This window comes from Xenopus laevis, chromosome 6L (genome assembly GCF_017654675.1).
Source record: "Xenopus laevis strain J_2021 chromosome 6L, Xenopus_laevis_v10.1, whole genome shotgun sequence".
Taxonomy (NCBI): domain Eukaryota; kingdom Metazoa; phylum Chordata; class Amphibia; order Anura; family Pipidae; genus Xenopus; species Xenopus laevis.
Window position 1 is genome coordinate 109352740 of NC_054381.1, and position 19891 is coordinate 109372630.

At 38.2% G+C, this 19891-nt stretch overlaps 1 protein-coding gene across 3 annotated transcripts in view; it reads right to left on the reverse strand.

The window, feature by feature from the left end:
* The window catches only part of ldlrad4.L (low density lipoprotein receptor class A domain containing 4 L homeolog), a 274359-nt gene that overhangs the window by 18686 nt on the left and 235782 nt on the right, over positions 1-19891 (reverse strand). For all 3 annotated transcript variants that reach the window (XM_041566354.1, XM_018267860.2, XM_041566355.1), the window contains one exon: positions 6991-7145. In XM_041566354.1, coding sequence (XP_041422288.1) covers positions 6991-7145 — 155 coding nt within the window. The remainder of the gene's footprint in view (positions 1-6990; positions 7146-19891) is intronic.

Below are 19891 nucleotides of genomic sequence, written 5' to 3' on the forward strand. Positions count from 1 at the left end.
ATTATGTTGGACATCCAGTCACTACAGTCTTTATATATTACATTTTTGGCTGACTTACTTTATTAGAAACATGTTTTATTTTGCACGGGCTATCTATTTAGCCAGTTTTTATTTTCATAATGAACAATATCCTTTAATATGATATTGGGCTCCTGGTTGTGGAATGGGTCCAAGCAGCCAACCATTCAAGCTATAGTCACCCATGACTCTGGATTGTAAGCCTACACTTGCCTGTCAGAACTCATGTCTGTAGTGAAATAAAATCTCAGCTGTTGTGGAAAGGAAATGTGTTGTTGCAGTCTATGCAATTACCTCCCCGACAAAGTCTCCCAGGACATATTTATTATGGCACGCTCTTTCCATGAACACTGACACTTCCTTACCCTTTGTTATTTTTCTAAAACAAGATTGTTAAATGGATACAACAGGATAGCTATAATGCCAGAGGTCTGACTGAAGGGGCTTCTAAATCTTAAAATACATATAGTTTATAAGTCCTTCATCTGATATTGTTATGAAAGTAAATAGGTGCATAAAAAATGTATATAAAGCAACAGTAAGGTAGCCTTTGTATTGCTAATTATTAAAGCTGCCATACTATATGTTACGTTAAGATGGAATGCTTTATGCTAATCACTCGATGGAAGCCCAGTTAAAGGGGTGGTTCATGTTTACGTTATCTTTTGTTATGTTATAGAATGGATAACTCAAAGCTAGGGTAATTTGGACCCTAGCAACCAGATTTCTGAAACTGAAGAGGTGCTGAATAAAAAGCTAAATAACTCAAAAACCCCAAATAATATAGAATAAAAACCGAATGCAAGTTGTCTCAGAATATCACTCTCTACATCATACTAAAAGTTAACTCAAAAATGAACAACCCCTTTAACCAAAGTGCTGCCAAAACTAACAGCTTGCCAGTCACTTACTATAAACCCTAAGGAGAGATGTGCTTGGTCCGGCTCACAACTAAGAAGCACATACAGGTAGGCAGTCTTACAAAGCATTTAATTATTGCAGCCATGTTTTGATAATTTATTCACAAGGCTCAGATGGACCTATCAGGGAAAAACACAGGCCAGTAAATTAGATTTTTTTCTAAGTCAAGATAACACAAAGGTAATTATCTTTTCAGAATTCAGCACAAACATATATTTCATCTGCATCCTAAAACACATCACAAGCCTATTTCCCAGTGCAAGTTCAAATATAATTCTTGTTTAAAGAGATACTGCATACATTCCTATTGGAAGACATATAAATATATGTTGTAGAGATCATCCAGCTGATTAAAACAAAGTGCTCTATCATTCCTGGAAGGTGAATTATTCAACGCTGTGCAAAATTAACCTCAAAGGAATCAAGAGAAATATCACATGGGTTATTTCCCAATTCCAATTAAACACATAAGTGTCTCACAATGTTGGCAACTGGCTGGATTTTCTGGATTTACATTGGGGTCACTAGCTAGATAGGTTACACATGGCAGTTAGCTGCCTGCCATTCTCTAACACAAGGATCCCCAACCTTTTTCACCCGTGAGCAACACTCAGATTTAAAAAGAGTTTAGGAGCAACACAAGCACGGATAATGTTCCTGGGTGGTGCCAAATAAGGGTTGTGATTGGCTATTGGTAGCCCCTATGTGGACTTGCAGCCTGCAGGAGGGTCTGTTTGGCAGTACACCTGGTTTTTATACAACCAAAACTTGCCTCCATGCCTAAAATTCAAAAATAAGCTCCTGCTTTGAGGCCACTGGGAGCAACATCCAATGGGTTGGAGAGCAACATGTTGCTCACGAGCTATTGGTTGGGGACCACTGCTCTAACAAGTGGCCAATGTGCTAGCCCCATGAGCTCCTCCAAAGGAGTAAGTGAGCAGGTGTATACCTAAGTCACCAGACTGAATAGCTGTAACCAAATTATTCTCTAAAACACCTGCTTCATCACTAAGATAATGAATAGTGGATGAAAGAAGTGTTTTATTGCATGAATTAAGCCACTAGTATCAACAAATTACAAACACTGTTTTTTAAGCACCTTTGGATTTTAATAGACTCTGGTGAATATTTTTAATTTCAAAATGTTTTTTCATTTTTCATATCAAACTATGAATATATAACTGAAAAAATCTGCTTCCAAAACCAAATGTCTGTGTAATGAACTTTTACTTGTATGGGATCCCTTATTCGGAATGCTTATACAGGTATGGGATCCCCTATCCAGAAACAGGGTCGGACTGGGCCGGGGGGGGGACAGGTAAAAACCCAGGTGAGCCCTGGCCTTCATGGGATCCACCGTCTCAGCCCCCATCCCTGCCTGGCCTCCACCATAGCTTCCCACTGACCTCTGCCATCACTCACAGGTGGTCTCCCTCCCCCGAACGCGGCATGAATATAAGGTGCGCATATGGGGGGAGGGAAGGGTCTGGGGGTGTGAGGGGTCCCTAGGGTATCCGCCCCAGTTGGCCTCGCACACCCCACTCCAACCCTGTCCAAAAAGCCCATTATCCAGAAAGCTACAGGAAGTCCTTCTCCCATACACTCAATTTTAATCTAATTATTCTATTTTTTTTATAGATTTTTTTTTAAATAGAAGATTTCCTTTTTCTCTGTAATAATAAAACAGTATCTTGTACTTAGTGGTAACTAAGCTGCATGAATCCATATTGGTGGCAAAAATTATAGCAGACTTAATGTATGGAGATGCAAATTTGGAAAACGTCCTTATCCGGGAAGCATTCCCAAGCATTCTCGATAATAGATCGCATACCTGCACTATTAACAACCATACCTGTAGTTATTGAAAGACATTTCCCATGTATGTTTAATTGTAACATACTGTAACATAATTTAACAGTAGAAAAAGTAAAACAAAGAATAACATTAAAAAGTATTGTTTTTAATCCACAAATATAAGACATTTAGGAGAAATTTAAAATATTTATTCTATGATTAAAATGATTTGTCCTGAAATGGCTGGTGTATTTGAGAAAAAAATCTAAAAGACAGAAAGACCTTCCACAAGAAATGGAGCCCTACAGCACCTCAGCACCCTAATGAAAGCTGACTGGCTCTTGCAGCTATTCCTTGCCTTAAGCTTCCCTCAGCTGTATGACACATGCCTCCCATCACAGAGCAGCAAAATGGAACCTCAGTGCCAGGAGCAGCTCTGGAAGTGCACAGTCAAGAGAAGATTGCCAATTCCTCATTATACTGTCAGAACAAGACAACAAAACAAGACAACAAAAGTTGTAACAGGCAGATATTTTGGGTAAGCTGAGGTAAATATGAGACATGCCCTGTGTTCCTTTCTCATTCTGGAGATCTTATCAAAGCCTACAGGGGCATTCTCAGAAAATCCATGTGGATTAGTTGGGCTCAATAGATAAAGGGAATTCCTAGGACCTCAGGACCAACCAAAAAATAATGAATATTGCCTTGCAGGGTAGGATTTCAGCTCATATGAAAACTACTGGAAAATACTGTCAGATCTTTCATGACATGATTTTAAGGACATGACCTTACCCTGCTAATTTGCAAATGTTGTAATGGATGTGCATTGAGTAATGGTTGTTTATACAGTATACAGAATATGTAGTTCGCAAGCATACACTACAGTTAGGGATGCAGTGAACTGACTATGAATACCAGAATGGTATACTGTCATGGGAAAATATGTTTTTTCAAAACACATCAGTGAATAGTGCTGCTCCAGCAGAATTCTGCACTGAAATCCATTTTTCAAAAGAGCAAACAGACTTTTTTATATCCAATTTTGAAATCCGATAAAAGGCTAGACGTATTGTCAGCTTCCCAGCTGCTCCCAGTCATGTGACTTGTGCTCTGATAAACTTTAGTCACTCTTTACTGCTGTACTGCAAATTGGAGTGATATTGCCCCCTCCCTCCCCCCCAGCAGCCTAACAAAAGAACAATGGAAGGTAACCAGATAGCAGCTCCCTAACACAAGATAACGCTACCTGGTAGATCTAAAAACAACACTTAAGGGTAAGGCCACACAAGGAGATTCGGGGAGATTTTGACGCCTGGCGACTAATCGCCTCGTCTTTTGAGTGACTATCTCCCCGAACTGCCTTGGGGTTTGGGCGACTATTGAAAACGCATCACCGCGCGGGCATTAGCGCAGGCGATTTTGCATTGTAACCTATGGGGAAAAACGCTGAGGCAGTTCGGGGAGATAGTCGTTGTGTGGACTAGCCCTAATAGTTAAAGTCCCACTGAGACTGATTCAGTTACATTAAGTAGGAGAAATAACAGCCTGCCAGAAAGTAGTTCCATCCTAAAGTGCAGGCACAAGTCACATGACTGGGGCAGCTGGGATACTGACAATATGTCTAGCCCCATGTCAGATTTCAAAATTGAATATAAAAAAATCTGTTTGCTCTTTTGAGAATTGGATTTCAGTGCAGAAGTCTTCGGAAATAGCACTATTAACTGAAGCGTTTTGAAAAAAACATGTTTTCCCATGACAGTATCCCTTTATGATATTACTGAAAAGTAGGCAAAAAAAGCCCATTGAAGACAGACATGAAGTACACCTTACTACCTGTTAATACAAAGTGCACATCAACCAAGCTTAGTTCTTAGCAGATTCATTCTAGAAAATGTGAAGGTGAAAATAACAGTTCATGTTTATTAGACACACATTCAGAATCCCCAGGAAATCCCTTTAAAACTGCCATGGTATCAGTGTATAAGATATTGGATTGAATGGCTGTGCCTAGTAAACATCACTCTGTACTAATTCAGAGAATTGTACAAGGCATTGGCTAAAAAAGGTGATTTTAGATTGTTATGTAAACAATTTTTACAATTGCACAGTGATACTAGTGAAACTGTGATTTTAACCAGCTGTCTCACTGTGCGATGGCTTTTTTTATTGCTTTGATTAGTTTTATTGCATTGTTCTTGAATACTTGCCTTTGCCTGTAAAAGTTGTGTGCACTATGTTTATTTTGGGGATTTTAAATGCCACATAGTTTTATGATCTTTCTTTGAATCCAAGAACATGTGGGAGGTGTTTTGAGTTGATTTTTGGAAGTGTCATAAAAACCACTGACTTTAGCAATGATTTGCAACAGCCCTTAGTTTAGAAAGTAGTGATTTGTGGGATCAAACAATTTGGCAAAATCCAGATAGAACACATCTACCACAACCCCACTGTCCAACTCTGACTGCTCAATTGGATACATTTAAGAAAAGAAATGATTAGCCTTTTCTATACCATTTATAACCACATTATTTTCCTTTTTTTTTTTTTGAGCCACAGCTCCCAACCTGCATCTTTTTACTATTAATATACTTTAAAAAACCTTTTGGGGTTAGTCTTATCCTCTGCCACAAGCTGTTTCTCTTTCTTAATCTTTGCCTTCCACATGACTCTTTTACAACATTTGTTATAGTGTTTATATCCCTTTAAACACAGCTTCTGTCCCCTCTGACTTGTAGCTCCTATTAAGCTCTTTACTTCTGTATTGTGCTTTTCTTCTGGTCTTTAACACTCTTACAATCAATGGAATAAATTGAGAACAGTAATGAGTTATTATAGTTTTAAATGACAACCATGTTCAGCTGTGTTCTTTGTTTTTGTCTGAAAACTATACTCTGAAGTGTTCACCTTCCAACAAATTCACTTGGTTTCATAATAGGGGAGGGGGTCGCTGACCCTGTTAACTGTTCTAAATTGATACATTTAGTTAAAGCATTTCTTATCCCTGGGTTTCATTACAGGCAGCTGTTAGAATTGATACAATAGTTACTAATACTCCAGAGATGCTGCTGAGAAATAAATCAACTAAATGTAAATGGTAAAAGTCTGAGCTGCCAGACAAACACCAGAGACAGGAATATTAAACATTAAACTTAGACTTTGAAAAGAAAAATAAAAAATGGAAAGTTAAAAAAAAAAAGTCTATTTCTGGGGAACAATCTGAAAACAACAGAACTGAAAAAAAGTGTTTGGAAGGTGAACAACCCCTTTAAGGAGCCAGAATCTTGTTTTTCTGAAATTGTTTTCTTTGTTGCCCAATGTATATTTGCTTTTTGCACCAATAACAATAAAGTAAATATCAATAAATGTAATAACATTATGGTCACTATTATCCAGGGGTTTAACTACTTATATGTTTGCTATAGTTTCTGGGTTGTTAGAAATCACTAGTCTCTAAGTCTACCAAGGGCTACCTGGGAAAGGAAATTAATATAAAGGCACAGTGCTATATTATTTTTTTCCCATTATGTATTTTTTCCTAAAAGGAGCACCACCCCACTGAATCCCATATAATTGTAGCCTTTCCTTCCTAGCACTCCTCCCCCACCTGTATTAGAGACACTTAGTAAGTCAGCCATGTAATGATTGTATGTCAAGGTATCATGAAGTATCTACACAGCTTTATAACTATAGCCCATAAAATTGTTGAAAAACTGCACACACTTTTCAGTTATAAAAGATGCACAGGAAAGAACTGTTTAGCCTTTCCTTGTATGATAGGTATAAAAGACCTTTCCCTGGCATAGTTACACTCCTTCAATACTATAGTACATACAGTTTAGCAGGAAAGGCCAAAAATAACACCTATTTTATAGTTTTTTTACATTATAATACAGCATGCATATGCCATTTCAAACTGCAGAGGTTATGCAATCTCTTTTACGTGTTTCTGTTTTATACTTATGTTTTTTAAAACATACATCTGATCAGCATAGCCATGAATACAATCTAGTCTACAGTCTATACACTGGCAAATGTAAACCAATATTAGAAGCCATACTGGAGTGACCTTCAGCCTCATGCCGTTATATGCGGTACAGTGTCACCTACAGTTTGGTTGGATTCTCTCAGCCTGCAAAAAATACACCGACTGAGAGCAGCAGAGCCTACGCTCCGTTCGCCCCATGCCCTTTGTATATTTGCAGATGTTTCCAGTGGCCCTTAATTAGAAGATGATAAGTAATAGTGTAAGCAACTCACCGGCTGCAAGACTTCTTCCCGTCTTCTACTTTGGCTTTGCCGGTTAATGAAGGACCACGAAGAGAGTTTGTAGTGATTAAGAAGGCAGATAATCACTACCACCATTACTGTTATTACCACAATTATGATGATGATCTGGACAAACTCCAGTTCAGCTGCAAGGAAAAAAAATGTTTTAAATAGGTATTCAGACTAACAAATAATCCCTTTTTTCAAGTGTATACACAGAACCTTGCTTTTTCATGCATATCTGAGACAATAAATATTTGGTTAATAGGAAATGAGTTGTACTAATGGGAAACTTTAGCACAGCATTCCAACATTAGGATAATGTGGGAAATCCATTTGCAATTGCAATTTTATCCTGGACCTACATAAAAATATTAGTTTGGTCATACAGGTATGGGATATATTATTAGGAAATTCTTTACTTAGAATACTACAATGTACTGTTTAACCCCAGATTGTCAGGAGTAATCTGCCTCCATTTTATGTACCTTTCCCAGGTGTCCATTGAGCCCATTTGTAGTAAATGAAAATCTGCCAAGAGCTGCCTGGGTAAGGTAATAATATGGTGGTGCAGTTGTGGATTTTTCGCCCATTATGTAACTTTTCCCTAAAATGAGCACAGGAAGGAAAATGAGCAATTAAATTGTCAGTGGGTACCTATTTTATTGCAGATTAACACTCCACAGTGAATCTGGCTTTCCTTTAGGATGAAAGCATAGGATATTTGCTCTACCCACGGGTCAAAAATCATGAAGCTGGTAAAACACATCAATTAGATTTCCATGGAAGGACATTTATATGATTACCTAAATAATGTGTTTAACCTGCATTGATCCTGGTGCAAAGGTATTTCATGCAATTTGTCAGTCACCTGTGGCGCAGATTTCTCACGTGTGCCATCGACTATCCCCTGTATTTTATCCCTTTGCCTTTTTAACTTAGCCAAATCTAAATGGCAATAAAGGTGGAATGTGATTTCTTGTAATGAAATGTGTTCAGGCTAAGGAGAACAAGGTGCAAAGTGAAATGATTTTTGCCCACTGTGCATTTTGTTTCCCCGTATTTCTCTCTGTCACTGTCATGTACAAATCACCTGCCATTAAAGGATTTGTATCATTAAAAAGTTTTATATCTGTCCAACCAACACCTACAAATAAACCTTTTTTACCAACAAACTCCCATTTTATAGGAGAAAGGTCTTCACTCCGTAGTGGCTTTGATGACATTTGGCATTTATCACCTTGGTAAGTACTAAATCAACTGTACTGTACAGCTTATATGTTATCTGCTATGTGCACGTGTGCCCTATTGCCCTACTCAATGTAGGGAAGGACATTAGATTATAACATAAATACATTAAAATGCATAGAAACCCCTTTCATATTCACTGTATCCAGACACACCATTTCCTACAGTATAATTAATACATGAAGTCATAATGCAGTAGAATTCAATATGACTGTCTGGGCTAGGCTTTTTCTCTGTCAATATATATATAAATATACATTTGAACAGGCTAGAAACTTATTGTAGTTATTCAAGATTTAAAGATAGTATGGATCTTTTCTTAATTAAGTCAATAGTTTCTTAAGAGCAATATGAGTAACTGCATTTACCTTTGTCTCATTGTCTGTAAAACCTATGTAGCAAAAGTCCCTGCCGCCCCACTAGACCACCAGGTATCGTTACAGCATCTCAATCGATACATCTTTTGTAACATTCCTCTATCGTATCTCCTTTTCTTCTTTGAAACTTGTCTTTAGTGCTTTATATTACATGTAGAATCATGAGAGATGCAAAAACCATGTCTGTTGTACAGGTATGGGATCCCTTATCCGGAAACCTGTTATCCAGAAAGCTCAGAATTACGGGAAGGCCATTTTAAAATGATTAATAAAACAGTAATTTGTACTTAATACCAGCTAAGATATAATGAATTCTTATTGGAGGCAGAACAATCCTATTGGGTCTAATTTATGGTTCAATTATTTTTAGTAGACTTAAAGTATGAGATTCCCTTATCAGAAAATCTCTGTATATGGATTAGATTTTCCTATTTATTTGTAGCCGTATGCTTATACATGAGATTCTGGGATGACTTCTTATAATAGATATGTTCCGCATGCTGCCCTCTAGCTGTACTTAATCTCTCCTCTGCATCATTCAAATCATTTCCTAACTTTAAAACCCATTCTGTAATTAAAGGGAAACTAAAGTCTAAAATATAATAATGCTAGAAACGCTATATTTTGTTCAAAAGTACATGTTTTTTTTTTAATATCTGGAAGGCAGTTATTTGTATTTTGTTAAAAAGCACATATTTTTTAATATTTGGAGAGCAGTTTCAGCTATTTTTAGCTATTTGAGTGCAATTAACCCTACTGATCATGCTTAGCATTCTTCCCCTGCTGGAGAGGCACTCCCAATAGGCTCTGCATTTCAACTACACAAAAGCCCAAACAGGCCCACACAGGGTGAATATAAAGCACTGGTCTATGGCAGCCCCTTGTAAGAGTTTTCAAATTGCCAGCCCAAGCAGCAGTCAAAACACTTTTTCTTATTTAATTCTGCATACCACTGAAATGTCACTGGAAGGGCCTGCCATACACAAGGAAGGGCTTTTGGCTTCTTAGGCATGTCCTTAGAAGAGCAGGGGCAGTCAAATGAAGTATGAGCCCAATTGGAAAACACTTCCACTAGCTGCCAGCCACGGAGCCTGCAGCTTAATTTCATTGAAAAGAAATGTGAAAGGTGTATGCAACGAAGTCATTGACAAGCAAGAATGTGAGCCTGCCCATTTTGCTAGATAGTTTTACAGACAATGAGACAAAGTTACTGTAAATGCAGTTACTCATATTTTTCTTAATTAAGAAAACATCCATGCTGTCTTTGAATCTTGGATAACTACAATAAGCACTTAATGAGTGCATCCCTCACCTCTGTATCAGAACCCCTTTCATAAAAAGCACCAAACACTGCTACTTGCTACTGTTTATACATTAAGACTACTGACAGTGAAATATATTATTTAGTGGTGATATCCCAAGATATCTGCTTGCTAGGTAGTTTCAAGAATTATATTTCATTATTTTTATGATTATGCTTTATTTATGCGTCCCTTGAGGTCCTAACCTTTGCATTCATTTGGCTGGTCGCTAGCACACCCTGTGCTTTTTGCATGCTGTGAATAAAGTGCTGTAAAACTTTGTACTTATTGCGCGCACTAGGTGAGTAAGTAGTAAGCAGTAAGATACTTTGTAAATTGCAAAGAATAATTGTTTTATTTTTCATTCTGTGCACACTGCCTTCTGCTGCTTTAAAAAATTGCTGCAGTGTTGGACCACAAAGACATGCTGCAGGGTTTATAGGGGGAGCAGAAGGGGGCACATGGTCATTTTCATCCTGCCCCCTAACTTAGGGAACATTTAAACCCTTGTATCAGATTTTTCATTCAAGTTGAAGAGAGCAGCCAGGCCCATAGAAGAAATGCTCCCTAAATGAGCACTAAGGGGCGCACTTGCACTTCATTCTTCATTCCCCTATAGACTTTTCCCCCAGATTTACATTAGGCATACATTTGAGCATATAACTGTGGCATCCCACTTCTTCTTTTTATTGGGGGTGAAATGGTAATTTGCACAAAAACTGCACACTTCAGCCCCCTGATACTAAAGCCTCACTATTTATGTAAGATATTTTTTGCAAGAAATAGAATATAAAGTGTTCATAATACAGGTACAGTTATTCGGAAAACCATTATCCAGAAAGCTAAGAATTATGGCATTGCCATCTCCACTAGACTCAATTTTAATGAAATAATTAAAATTTATAAAAATGCTTTTTCTCTGTAATAATACAACAGCACCTCATACTTCAAAAGTAAGATGTAATTAATCTTTATTTGGGGCACAACAATAATATTGTAATTAGTTAATGTTTTTTCTAGCAGACTTAAGGTATGGAGATCCAAATTACAGAAAGATCCCTTATCTGGAAATCCCCAGGTCCCAAGCATTCTGGATTAGAGGGTCCCATACCTGTACATTTATTTGAAACATTATAAAATTATAGCTTACAGTTGGCTATTACTTAAACAGATATGAGTTCACATTGATATCATAGGGGAAGATTTATTAAGGGTCGAGTTGTGTTTTCCACAAAAAAATTGAGTTTATTTTTAAATCAAAAATCGATTTTTCGGGTTAAAAAAAATCCTCTGATTTTTCGAGATTTGTTATACCCCTACCCTGGAAATAGCTTGAATCCGAAAATACACCATGTAAAACCTGTGGAGTTCATGTAGAAGTCAATGGCAGAGGTCCCTTGAACCATTTGAAGATGGTAATAGCCTAATATGACATTAAAGTTTTTTCCAGGGTAGTTTCGCTCGAAAACGTTGTCAATTCAAAGAATTCAAGTTTTTTTCCCCAGAAAACTCGATCAATTTGAGTTTTCTGGTGGTTATTTCGCTGATTCAAATTTTTTCCATTCAAGTTTTTTCTTAAATTAGAAACTCGAATTGTGAGTTCATTCGAGGTTTAAAAAAAACTCACAGAGCTCTACAATTCGACCTTTGATAAATAACCCCCCCCCATAATGTTGCATGTTGTGTGCACAGAGATTGTTTTTCGAAACAGCTGTATATACTGTATATATATATGTGTATATATATATATATATATATATACACACACACATACATTGGTAGAAGCAGACTCCATAGTCAAATAAAGAAATTCAATAATAACAAAATGTTACTTGTGCTATTAAAGCCTATCTCAGTCTAGCCAAGAAATATGGCAGCTCCAATTCAAATGATTTAAAATACATGTATAGATGGAATGGTCTATACAGAAACAGAAGGACAGTATATACTCAATTTTACTGTCTACAGGGTCTACAATAGGCCCCGACCCTCATGGCCCCCATCAGCCCAGACCTGCTCTCTTGATCAGCTGCCTCCTGCCATCCTAAAGAATCTTTTTTAAAGAAAAGATCTCGTGCCACGGTGTGTCAGCTTTCATGCAGCGCAACAGTATTGGAATACGTGCTGCAAGGGCAAGACTTTAGAAGTTGGATGGGGGCCCCCAGTGACTGCCAGGAGGACCCTTCATGTCACAGCCCTGGTGGGCCCCAAATGCTCCAGTCCGACCGTGACTGTCTATTTAAGGAAACTAGATAGCAGATAAACCTTTTCTAATTAACTTGGTATATCTTCCCTTTTAGATTGTCATGTAACCTCAAGCTCGGAGAAGGACATTTCCCAGATAAGCTGAAATACAGACTCTGTCACCTTCTGCACAGTTAATGCTGCCAAATGCAGTGCTGGAATCATATAATGGAGTTATCTGCATCTTCATCTTGGCTCAACTTGTCACTCAAATTCTCTGTACAGTTGCAATCCTTTCTGACTACTTTCTTACATCCAGAATGAAAATGGACGGAATGTATCGTAACAAGTAGGTAGTAGAAATGATTCTATCTTTTTCTGCCTGTCAGCAAAGGAGCAATTTCTCTAGTGCCTCAAATGTTAGCAAGGACAGTACATTTTACATTTGTCGTTGTAGATTAAATCAGATACGCTTTCCAACTGTTCCTACAGACAGAACCAAAGTCTTTAAAAGGAAACTTTATTAGACCAATAAAGTAGCTCCAGTTCCTTGTGCTGATTAAAGCACTAAGCATACAGGACTATCATAATTATTTCCTCAAAATATAAATTCTGGTTACACAGTAAGTAATAGAAATGTAAGATAACAATTAATCGCACAGAATCCCACACAGAGACATAAACCAACCTCCACAGATCCCCCAACAATTTAGGAGACCCACTAACACCTGCATGGGAGACACCATTCCTCTGCTTCATTAGTAAAACTGTAATAACACATAAAAACCACAGAAATGTTTTCAAACTTTCATAACCTGCCAAATTTTGTAAAATGAACATGATAATTAGGGGGTGTGGCCACAAAAAAAGCTTTTTGTCCCTCTTTCTATTTCCAGAATAAATAAATATGAACTCCCTAAGACCAAATCCATGAAAAATCATTCAGAAAGCTCTGAATTACTGGAACGCCATCTCCCACAGACCCAAAAATCAAAAATGATTTCCTTTTTCTCTGTAATAATAGAGCAGTAGCTTGTATTTGATCCAAACTACAATATAATTAATCCTTATTGAAAGCAAAACCAGCCAGTTGGGTTTATTTAATATTACAATTATTTTCCAACAGACTTGCAGGATGACTATTTATGTTACAGAAAGATCTGTTATCCAGAAAACCCCAATTCCCAAGCATTCTGGTTAAAAGGTCCCATACCTTTAATAGCTACCAGTATATCTTTACACAAAGGTGCACAACAGTAGAGGACCACAGTACCATGAAAACATCAATACAATCATGGGAAGAACAAACATACTCCATTCATATAATGCCCTAGTGAGAAGTAATCCAAAGACACTACAAAACTGCTGTGTAAACCACTGTGCTGCCATATTGACCACAATGGAGCAAATACTTGCCCCATAGAGATCAGTAGCAATTGTTTGTTATTGTAGTAGTTATTAGCTACTGTCCTATTTTCTTTGGTTATTTTAAGCCCTGGTACTTTATACAAACCATCAAAAAATCCCAGACATAAAAAAGACATGATTGCCAAAAAAACAAAAGGTTCATGGAAGTATTAAAGATTAACTTTTTGTAAATTTCTATGAATAAAGAACCAGCAATAGAATCAGTGTGAGGCAACATCACAATATTCTGCCAGATCTTACTAGAACATTAGAATAAACAAAAGAGCAACGAAGGTCATAGTGATTACACAGAGAACAAAAGTACAATTCAGTTTCACTTTATTTTTCTTTAATTCCTTAGTAAAATATGTGGCCATATGTCATAATGCACCTTCTTTATCAGCATATCTATGATATTAGTAAATGGAGATGCTGGTTTTACCTCAGAACAAACCCAGATCAAACATCCATACCCATGAGCATTCTTTTCAATTAAGAGAACATTATAGAAGCATTAGACAAGATATATTACGGTACTCTGTATTACTGGGATAGAAGAGAAACTCACAAAGGTATGTCACGTTAAAAGAAGAGGCAATACAACCAATGTTTGATCCAAACTACCTATTACTCTGTGGGGTAGAATTAACCTGTATAAAATGTTTTATCTGCCCAAACGGCTAAACACGCTACACAACTCTCCTATATGGATCCCGGAGACCCCTCTTTTTTTCGAAAAGCAAATGCAGTCCTACTCCCCTTTTTGTGGGCAAACAAATCTCCACGCATAGCTTGGACCTCTCTCACAACCCCACTGGACAAAGGTGGTTTAGCTTTACCCCACATGCGCCTATACTTCCTGGCCACTTAAATTTACCACATACACAGCTGGTTCCACAGTGATATAGACGATCCTGGTCTCATACTTCTGGCCACACGACTGGGTTCTTTAGAGGCAATCAGGAATCTGCCATATAGACAATTAGCAGACCATAGCAGCTACCCATCAACAATATCTACCCCATTCAGAGCCTGGAAGGTAGCATGGTTATACTCAGTAGGGATGTAGCGAACTGTTCGCCCGCGAACTAGTTCGCGCGAACTTCGACTGTTCGCATCCGCCGAATGTTCGCGAACGTTTGGGAACGTTCGCATTTTGAGTTCGCGTTCGATCGTTCGACCATTCGACCATTCGAATTCCTTCGACCGCTAAAAATCGAACGATTTCCATTCGTTCGAACGATTGTAAGCATTCGATCGAATGAAAAGCATTCGATCGAATGGCTTCGATCGTTCGATTCGAATGAAAATCCTTCGATCGAACGATTAAAATCCTTCGATCGTTCGAATCGAACGATTTTAGCGGGTGTTCGAAGTTCGCGAACTGTTCGCGAACGTTCGCATTTTTTGCCGGTGTTCGCGAACGCCGTTCGCGAACACCAAATCGGCAGTTCGCTACATCCCTAATACTCAGGGCACAAGCCGCCAATACTCTTCCCTCACTTACCACTTTGGAGAAACTCTAATCTGCACCATTTGAAATCTCTGCAGGATTTTGCATACTGACCCCGATTACGCCTAAAATCTCTAGGGGACATCTTAATAGACCAGGTATTTCCCTCACACCAGCAACTAAAGACAAAACTGAATAAGCCGAACCCACACCTGTTTCTGTATTTTCAACTTCGTCATGCATTTCATGCACAGTTTTCTTCCCTAGAGGTTTCATATACTATCCCTCCAGTTAATCTTATTCTCCATAACCCTGATCACCCAAAACTGATATCTAGATTGTATCATGCACTCATGAGTGTGGCCCCCCTCCCTTCAATAAAGCCAAAAGGTGTTGGCCCTCAGCTGCTACCAGCCCTGAGCGAGGAGCAATGGGATGAAGCCACGAGGTCCTCTACTGTGACCTGATTTCCCCTACGAGATAAACATATCCAATATAAATTCATCAATTATTTATTACCCCCATAAAACTTCAGAAAATGGGCCGAAAATCTGAGGCTAGGTGCCCAAGATGCCAACAACCTGAGGAGTATCTCCTACATTTGGCGTGGCAATGCCCTCCAATAGAGAGGTTCTGGCAAAGGGTGATGAGATACTTGGCAGATAATTTGTCACTCCCACAGGTGTGCTCCCCCCGAGGTCTGTTTACTTGGACTTGTAGAAAAATTATTACCCCTAAACCGGACCGGATCGATCATGAGAACAACCATGTATTATGCCAAGAAACTGGTAATTAAGGATTGGATAGGCAATAATCTCCCACAGTAGCCCAATGGGTCAAACTAATTAACAAAGCCCTCCCATCCATCAAGCTTACCTACCTAGCTAGGCTGCCCTGGAAAAATCGAAAAGATATGGGACCCATGGCTAGATCTCAATCCACTTGTGCTCCCAGGATCCTAAGGTTTATCCTAGCTAAACAGACCAGACAAACACTAACGGCACAGTATTTTGACTATATGCAAGGTGATATGTAGGATTGTAATTTGGTATAGCAAGTACTGCAGACTAATTTTTATTGAATGTGCAAAAGAAACTCCAAGTGTTAACTGTTACCAATATTTGTGAAGCAAGTTGTCGTAGGTACTCCCCTACCCCTTCCCTTGAAAATCAAAAATCAAAACTTAAAAAAAAAAATAGGCAATAAAACGTGTCTACTCTATCTGAGGGCATTAACTTGAACTTCAAAAAAAACAATCTTAAAGGGAAAAAGACACCTACAAAATTGAGAACCTGTTCTACATTGTAGAAAGAAGTTACTTTTCACTAAATGGGACAGAAGAAGATAACAATGGCTATTGACATGTACATTGCAAACACTTATACAGTTTCTACAGTCTTTTACCTTGTGGCACCACAGAATGCAATTAGTACATGTTACATCCTGCTAACTTTATGCCTCAGCTTGAATGCACAAATGACTTTAAAGGAATTGTTCAATATAAAAATAATAACTGGGTAAATTGATAGGCTGTGCAAAATAAAAAATGTTTATAATATATTTCATTACCCGAAAATGTATTGTATAAAGCCTGGAGTGACTGGATGTCTAACATAATAGCCAGAACACTACTTCCTGCTTTGCAGCTCTCTTGGTTTCCACTGATTGGTTACCAGGCAGTAACCAATCAGAGACTTGAGGGGGGTCACATGGGTCATAACTGTTTGCTTTTGAATCAACCAGTATGCTAAGGATCAATTGCAAACTCACTGAACAGTTATGTCTCATGTGGCCCCTTTTAAATTGCTGACTAACTCAGAGTTAGAGAGCTGAAAAGCAGGAAGAAGAGTTCTAGCTATTATGTTAGACATCCAGTCACTCCAGCCTTTATACATTACATTTTTGGCTAATGAACTATATGAGAAACTTTATTTATTTTGCACAGCCTATTTACCCATTTTTTATTTTTACACCAAACTGTTCCTTTAATAAATGCTTGAAAGGGAGTACAGGATACATGGAACTTGGCGTCTAGTTTGGTGAGGCCCAAATTGCCTCACAGGCCTTCTTTGTAGAGTCATATATTGCACCTGTTGTCAAATGCTTTGCTCCTCACTTGCGTGTGTATCAACCTGCAGTCTAAATATGGTTTCACTGCATAATAATAGCTATTATAAATCCTTAATTTACTACAGATGTGAGCACAATATGATATTTTATAAATAATGTGTCACAGCTCACAGCACCCTATACACATACTTTTGGAGATGACTTGAGCTGCCTGCTTGGGCTCCTATGTACTTAGAAATGGAGAGAGATTGGATGCTAAGGAAAGAGATGGACAGTGGACCTAATAGAGTATCTGTGATTGATTCTCTATAGATAAGAGAGAATATATGTGACAGCTATCTTGAAGCTGAGAAGATTTCTCTGGCCTTGAACCATAAGAGCATTTTTGTTAAATCAACTACTGTAGGTGGCATGGACAGGGGCCCTGCTCCAATGAGGTGAGTTAAAGGGGTGGTTCACCTTCAAGTTAAAGGAAAACTATACACCCAAAATGAATACTTAAGCAACAGATAGTTTCAGGCCCGGATTTGTGGAAAGGCCACCTAGGGCTGGGCCTAGGGTGGCAGGATTTTAGGGGGGCGGCATGCTGCCCAACCACACCCACATTGGTTTAAAAACACTGGCGATGCGCTGGAGATCATTTTTTAATTCATCATTTTTTAAATTCCTATGCGCCAATTCCCATTGCTTCAGTCCAGATGATGAAAATTTGCACGAATAAAGAGGAGGGGACAAGGGCGATGAACAGCAGTGGGCCTAGGGGCGCCCGCTACGTAAATCCGGCCCTGGATAGTTTATATCAAATTAAGTGGCATATTAATGAATCTTACCAAACTGGAATATATATTTAAGTAAATATTGCTTTTTTACATCTCTTGCCTTGAACCCCCATTTTGTGATGGTCTGTGTGCTGCCTCAGAGATCACCTGATCAGAAATACTGCAACTCTGTAACAGGAAGTAGTGTGGAAGCAACTCTGTCTATTAATTGGCTCATGTGACCTATGAAGTATGGTTTGTTTGGTTTGTTTGTGTGCACAGTGAATCTTACAATCCCAGGGGGCGGGCCTTATTTTTTAAAATGGCAATTTTCTATTTATGATTACCCAATGGCACATACTACTACTAGAAAAGTATATTATTATGAAAATACTTTATTTACATGAAGCAGGGTTTTACATATGAGCTGCTTTATGCAATATATTTTTATAGAGCCCTACATAGTTTGGGGGGTATAGTTTTCCTTTAACTTTTAGTATGTTATAGTATGGCAAATTCTAAGCAACTTTTCAATTGGTCTTCATTATTATTTTTTTAAGTTTTTTAATTGTTGCCTTTTTCTTCTGACTCTTCTCGGCTTTCAAATGAGGGTCACTGACCCCATCTAAAAACAAATGCTCTGCAAGACTACAAACTTTATTGTTATTGCAACTTTTTATTACTCACCTTTCTATGCAGGCCTCTCCTATTCATGTTCTAGTTTTATTCAAATCAGTGCATGGTTGCTAGGGTAATTTGGACCCTAGCAACCAGATTGCTGATCTTAAAAACTGGAGAGCTGCTGAATAAAAAGCTAAATAACTCAAAAACCACAAATAATAAAAATTGAAAACCAATTGCAAATCACTGTCTACATCATACTAAAAGTTAACTCAAAGGTGAACAACCCCTTTAAGAAACTCACCTCAGACAGCAGTGAACCCATAAGTTACCAGCAACGTCAAAAAGCCACTTCTGGTAATTTTAAACGCTGAATTTCAAGTTTTCAAACTGGAAATTTGGCTCTTCTAGTGCAGCACAACAGAGCTCTCTGCACTAGCAACTTGGACCCCCCTGGACCCCCTTCAGTGCCTAAAAAGTTGAGTGCCGGGAGGAGTGTGTTCGGCAGAAGAAAAACTGGCTTTACCAGCAATATAGCCAGAATCACCCCGAGCATGGAGATAATGCATAAACAAAGGATTTTATGGATTATATCCCAAGAGGGCCCCATGAACTCAAAAATAATCCTTTACAATAGAAGTACAAAAATGCTGTTTAATGAAAAATCCAACATACAGGGCTTGAGGCTCATAACTTTTGGACAATGTAAAGAGTTTAACTGCATCAGTGCCATGTCAGGCAAATCACTAGTCATTAGCCCAATTTAGGCACTAGCCTCTTTTGGAAATTGTTTTAGCAGTCTGTTGGTTCCAACCAGTATAGTCATTTAAGAGTGTGGCCAAAATATGCAACCAAAAGGAAAAAAAAAGTAGGGAGATGGTTAAGATATCTCAATGGTCAAATTTGTATCTTGGATTTTTAGCTCATCCTGACTATAATAGTAATATGGTCATGTCTGTCAACATATTGATTAAAAAAACTATTTTGGTTCCAGCAATGAGGACAATGAATGTAAGAAGTAATGATGGCTATGCTTGTATGAAGCTTTTATGAAGCTACTTAATAACAAAACATGTTGAGAACAAATAGTTATAACAAATGTTTCCAAGTAACTCGCTGTAAATATGTGGGGAGAGTCAAACGTGTTCCATGATTGACAGTTGTGTAGATATAGATGTGGGTCATGTCATTCAAACCTGCAAACTGGCACCGGCCCATGCAGGAACTGTAGATTAATGGAGCATCTAACAGAAGCAAGAGTCCTTCGGTTCTGTGATAGAACTACTGAGAAATGGCATGTATTTTCGAGTTTACAGCTAAAATACTTCCAGAAGAGAACATGAAATCACCTAAAAGGCCCACGCTTGCAATTTTGTCACTACAGAAAATTACCTCCATTCCGAGACTATTTAATTATCAGCATAAAAATTACTGGCATACAGTGGGGATGTGGGTGGGGAGTGTAACAGCACT